This window comes from Mesitornis unicolor, unplaced genomic scaffold (assembly GCF_000695765.1).
Source record: "Mesitornis unicolor isolate BGI_N332 unplaced genomic scaffold, ASM69576v1 scaffold4022, whole genome shotgun sequence".
NCBI classification, from domain to species: Eukaryota; Metazoa; Chordata; class Aves; order Mesitornithiformes; family Mesitornithidae; genus Mesitornis; species Mesitornis unicolor.
The window spans coordinates 28,354-34,394 of record NW_010166961.1 but is presented as its reverse complement, the minus strand read 5'-3'; the positions used below and the strand labels follow the sequence as shown (position 1 = coordinate 34,394).

Genomic DNA, 6,041 nt, shown 5'->3' with positions numbered 1-6,041 from the left:
TGCTGTTTGTGAGCCCAGTGTAACTTTGGCTGCTTTGTTACTATAGTTCCTATTTTTATTACAATTCATTAGTGATAGTATTATTTTTTCAGTTTGGTTTAATTATTAAATAATCTTTATCTCAACTGATTAATTCTCTTACGTTTCCATTTCTCTCCCCCACCCCACTGGGGAGGGAGAGGGAGTGAGTGAGCAGCTCCCTGGTGTTTCGCTGCTTGCTGGGTTAAACAGTGACAGTATCTGTTAAACTTTTTACAGACACTGAACTAGATATCATCTAGCAGTTCATTTGCTTTACTGCTACATTAGATCTTCCTGAATTCGGTAGCTTGACCCAAGTTTCAAAAGCAAACAGGTTATCACTACTTTTGCCAAACTTGCGATGTCATTGATGTAATTTGGTATTTCTTTTAAATTACTTTAAATGTATTTTTTTGCATTATCAGTTTGTAAAATAGCAATAATTTAATCTTCCAAAAGTATAGCATGCAACGCTGTATTACATTTTTGCCAATTTTTTCAAGTTCCAGGTTATTTTTCTCTCTCTCTCCACTTTGGATCACAAATTGATGCAACTAACAGTTTGAAAAAGACTGCGCACAAAAAAAAGTTCTCTGCACTCCCACTGAAAAAAGAAAAACAAAATAAAGCAAAAAACTGTCGAGAACGATGTCCCAGTACCATCAACTGTCTTGAATTCAGCCGTCATAGTTCAGGCACTATGTAACCACGCGTATTATAGTTGCTTCTGTTTTCTTGGGATCTGCTGTATACCTACTCCAAAAAAGGTAAGGAGATGATCAGTAAATACAGACATGCGATAAAGTGTACAGTTGTAACTGAAAAAGGGTACAAATGTGATACTCGGAGGAGTGCAGACACTCCAGAGCATCACATTGAGCAGCACATGCCTCTAGATGCATTTCCAGATGCACACCCTCCATGTCTTCTCTTCCCTAATCCTGTCATTCATACAGCTATACGCATAAAAAACACAAAGACACTGATTTACATAAAATTATCTCACTCCATTTTATTTAAGATTTTCTTCTCCAGTTAGTAAAAGAAAGATGTGTCTCTCTTTATACATATGTACAAGTTCAGTTATAAAAATAGACAGCACATTCAAAGAGAAAAAAAGGCTTGGCATTTGTCTGATTCCCTCTAAATATCATATATACATGTGAATAAGAGGGGAAGGGGGAAGTCTTCTTGAGTTAATTAAACACCACCTCCCCCTCAATTATCCCCTGCAAATCTGTTTAAAAATCAATCTAACTAAGCTCAGTTCTGCTATTTTCAGGTGTGCAAATTAGAGGCAGAGCCAACAGGAAGCACTCGCTCCACACTGTAGGACGCCAGGCAAAGGATTTGGGGTTGGAAAAAAATTATAATAATTAAAAAAAGTCATCTTCTGCTGTCACAGCCCAGACCTGCAACTCGACTGGCTTCTCTCTCAAGGGATGAAAGTGCCCCAGCAGAACAGCCTTTTAACTCAACGTGTCAGACAGAAGAACTGCCCCACACCTAAATCTCAGTGCAATGCAGACAACGCTTACAGCAAAGCAAGGGGCGACGGGGGCAGGGGTTGTGCATTGAGAACGGGGAAGGAGCAACTGGAGAATGAGAACAGAGATGGGCACTGGCAGCGCTGCCTTGTATCGGCCTTACGGGACACAGTTACTGGTACCCGCACACCACAGTGAACTCAACCACGCTACTACGTGTGATGACCACAAAGATGAAGTGAGAACACACTGGAAGGACAGTCAATGGATGGCTGGGGTACAAGACCACTCTTTACCCAGAATTTGGCTGGAAGAGGGAATGGCACAGTTGTCTCTCTCTCAGGACTGTCCTTCATTGCTCCCCTCACAGCACTGCAAAGCTGCAAAACCACGCTCTGCTACGGCACAGTGAGAGGAGCAGCAGCAAAGTCTTCGTCAGCACTTCAGCTTTCCCTCCTGAGATTTGTACAAATAGAGCCTTATTTTGTTTCTAAGCTTTTAAGAATTCTGCACAGCTCAAAAGCGAGAGAAATCATTCTGAACACAGTGAGCGCTGGTGCTGATGAGAACTCTGAAACACAAACCAAACCACTGGCTTGTAGTTTCTTCCAACAGAGCCAGTGCTGCTGCTCTCACTGGGCCTGCCAGCACTCTGTCTTCTGCAGCTCAACCTGTTTCTGACAGATGGTGCTGAAAAGAGTCCATTTCCTGGAAACCGCCTGAGACACCTTTTGTGTTTAAAACCTTTAAAAAACCCAGAGGCCCACACTAGGAGAATCCAAGATTTTTTTTGATCACACATCTTCACCTTAGCCTCCAATTGCCCACACGTGTACGCTGACCAGCTGCCAGTACAGAAATGTCTTCTGACTCTACAGGATACTCCTGGGGTTCAGATGCTGATTTTATAGGATAAAACTAACACTGCGTTCCACCTCAAGCTACAAGAGCGAAAGTATATGGGTGTAACTTCAAGCACACACAGCTGCAGGATATTGCATGGAGTAGCTGGATGCTTTTTTGGGAATCTTTGTCAGATGTGTCAATAAAACACAAGCTGACGCTCTCCCAGTTACTCCAGACTCCCTTCCCTCCTTCTTGCAGCGTCTGCAAAGATAGTTTTTTTTGGAATACACATAATCAAAGTGCTCACATAAACCACCCACTCCCATTGTGCTTTGATTTTCTTTCCACACGTGCTGGACAGCAACAAGGCATTCATTTGCATGCCTTCGACTGCAGGGTGGTCCACTCTGAAAGCCAACACAGTTCAGATAAGCTTTGGGGGTTCAAAATCACTACCGACCACCTGAGGTGTGGGCACCTTTGCTCTGCTTCCGAATTGAAGTTTCTGATATGAGACTGCTGGTCAAGTTCAAGCTTTTGGGGGTCCCACAAACACTGTTTCCTTTGCTCAAAGGGGAGCTCAAGGGCGAAGAGGCGCTTGAAGGTCCAAAATCTGCAAGTCCAGAAGGACGAATAATTGCTGTCTGTAGAGGGCTACTTGCAGACATGCCTAGCAATAGAAAAGAGAATCAAATTCCATGTGAGCACGTTATTCCACTTGTGGCTCCTCAACAACACACAATATACTAATGATCAGTCCTAAGACCACCCCGCATTCATGATTTATGAGACTTTAATGAAGAGGGATGTCCTTCAGATACAAAACATCTTGCACTTATACCATGGGCTACCTTCAGCTGGTGTAAAGCTGAAGCTCCCCTCACCATCAGTTTAGCAGATTTTGAAACCTGATACTCTACGTTCAATGTGACTGCAATGCAGCAAAGCCACAGCCATGGGATAAACGACACTATCTGATTTGTCTGGACAACAACATAAAAAACAAGAGCAAAAATATCTGGTATGAGATAATTCAAAGGGCAGATGAAACTTCTGCAGGACTAGCCTCTCAAGGTCATCTGTGGTGGCACTGGCTATCCTCATACCATTACCATGTCACACTGTGTACTGCCTGGATCTCAGAACATAATGGACAAGCAATACCAACAATACAACACTTTTTATCTATTTTTTTGGCAGGCTGTACACAACAACCACCCAATCTCATGTGGTTGGTTCTGCTCTGGGTAGTCTGCTACCTCCCTGTCCCCACATACCTTTAGAGACGTTGTACCCGTACGCTGCATATGCTGCTGCAGATGCTGCTGCCGCCCCTGCTTTGGCACCTGCCATTGCAGCTGCACTTCCTGCTATCGATTTCCGACTTCTGCCTTTCCCAGTGCCACCTTTTGATCCACTGTTCGAACCTTTAGGACGACCCCGGCTTCGACCTGACTGGCCTCTCCCACTGAGAGATGTATCTTGCATTGAAACACCTTTAAAAGAAAAGAATGTTAAACAATAACTGGTATAGTATTTCGGATGACTCACAGATGAATACAGCATCACAACTACCTACCATTTACATTAACACTGTCCCTATTAACTGATACTTGTCATTTACATTAATATGGACACTGTTAGCAAGCAGTGATCCCATGAACCACATCTTACTAATTTAAACTACTTGTCATTATTATAATAAACAAATAATCCTCCACAAATAGGTGGAGGATTCTGGGTTCTACTTCAGGATGAAGCATTTTCTCAAGTGAAGATAGGGATGAAGTTTTGTCAATTTGCTGCCTCTAAAGAAACTTGTCAAGGACTATGGCTTTACTTATTTCAGTGTAGAAAACTGTGGCAGTTAAAAATTATTTAATATTACAGCTGCTAAAAATTATTTAATATTACAGCTGCTCCAATCACCCATTGGAAATAGAGAAATGATGATTAGCCCAACAGCAAATTCAAGGAAAATCTTACAGATTAATAGCTCTGTGGTGTCTATAATTGGTAATATGGACATAATGGAAGGGGCACCCTCTGTAACACAGGAACAAAGGATGAAACTTTTAAGAGAAACACAGAAAAGAGGAAAGTGTGGTGAATGAGAGACTACAAACAGATTTCCTATCAAGTCAGAAGTAATTTCTCTATGAAAAGGCAGTTTTCCCTCAAATCTTGCCAATGATGCATATACTCTGGTTAAAATACAGAAAATGTATCACCTAGCCAGACAAAGTCAATGTTTAATGAATGTTAGTAGTAAGCCAGGGCAAAAGCACTGACCATTCATGGTATCTGAAACCGAGCCAGTAATGGAAGCAGGAGAGTTCGTTGCCCTTGACTGCGGTGCTGAAGAAGCTGGATCATCCACAATCACAAGCATATCACTACTGCTCTCATCAGGAGGGATAGAGCCCATATGTAATTCACTGCTGATGGATATCTAAACATGACAGAGAACAAAGCTGTTAGCTTCTCAGGTTAGGAAAGGGAAGGGTACAAACATAACAAGATCTTTAAAAGATACACAGTCACCAGTAATTAATTGGTACTTGTTCTATCTTCTCTCATTTTCTCTAGATAAAACTAGCAGCAGGATACATAATCTGCCTAATCTCACCACACCCTCTTTTTACATGTCCTCAAGGAGCTACTTAATTTCAATTCACGAGAACAGAGGTTAAGTTAAGAAGCAGGAGACTAATATTCTCAGCAGAGATTTTAGAAAGCAGCTGTTCAACTACGCATCTCCAACAGCAAAACAGAAATCGACTGGATTCTTAATCTAGTACTACTGCTAATAAAAAGGGGTCAATAACGGAACAATACAACATAGGAATCTTAATCAACACTGTATAGAACAAAATACAGTTGCTGCCAAAACCAGTTTGCAATTCTTTACAAAAAGATGAAGGAAAGCAAGATGTTTGTCACTGAAAATTTACAATTTAAATTCCAGAAAAAACCCCCACACTAATTCAGAATCAGAAGCAAGGAAGGAAACAAAGAAGGAGATGCAGATGAAACTAGTGAGGAGTACTTGCGAGGAAACTGAACATCAAGGAGCTATTTGAGGGATACTGTTTGGTTCAGGAGGGGAAAGAGACCGTTCTTGCTAGGGAAGAAGGCACATGGGTATAAATGCGAGCACGACAAAGACAGGAAAAAGGGAGAAGGAAGTAGGAAGAAAGTAGGTGGGACTGCAGGCAGGAATGGAAACATTTCAGGGGCTGAAAGGCAGGAGAGTCAGGGCATGAACTCGCTGTGAGAAAAGAGGCAGAGCAAATGAAGAGGGGAATAATGGAATATCAAATAACATGAGGAGCTATAAGGCAGCTTATCAGTAGCTGTTGTGTTTTCAAGAAATTAATTTTCATCATGCACCTTTAAGACATCTCACTTTCCCACATACTCAAAGTTCTACACTAGCTGAAATAACAGAAACAAGAATCCTACAAGTATGCAAGGTCACAATTGAAATAGTACAGAGCTTAAAGCAGCAGTGAGTCCTACCTCACTGAAAGGGCTGGGCATGGCAGAGTCTACACTAATGAAGGAGTCGTCCCCATCAGCAGACAGGTTGGAGTTATCAGCTGAGGGAACAAATGGGATTACAAGGTTCATGCCCTCTTTCTTTCTCTTCCCATCCAATTCATCTTCCTTCTTCTTCTGAAATAA

The 6,041-nt window shown here is 41.8% G+C and overlaps 1 protein-coding gene across 1 annotated transcript in view; it reads right to left on the bottom strand.

The window, feature by feature from the left end:
* Positions 1-1,007: 1,007 nt before the first annotated feature.
* Positions 1,008-6,041, bottom strand: part of LOC104548958 (DNA helicase INO80-like) — a gene marked incomplete at its 5' end in the record, with an annotated part of 33,381 nt that continues 28,347 nt past the window's right edge. Inside the window, 4 exons of the mRNA XM_010195138.1 lie at positions 1,008-3,024; positions 3,632-3,850; positions 4,647-4,806; positions 5,877-6,032. Of these exons, the coding sequence (XP_010193440.1) occupies positions 2,807-3,024; positions 3,632-3,850; positions 4,647-4,806; positions 5,877-6,032 (753 nt within the window). The remainder of the gene's footprint in view (positions 3,025-3,631; positions 3,851-4,646; positions 4,807-5,876; positions 6,033-6,041) is intronic.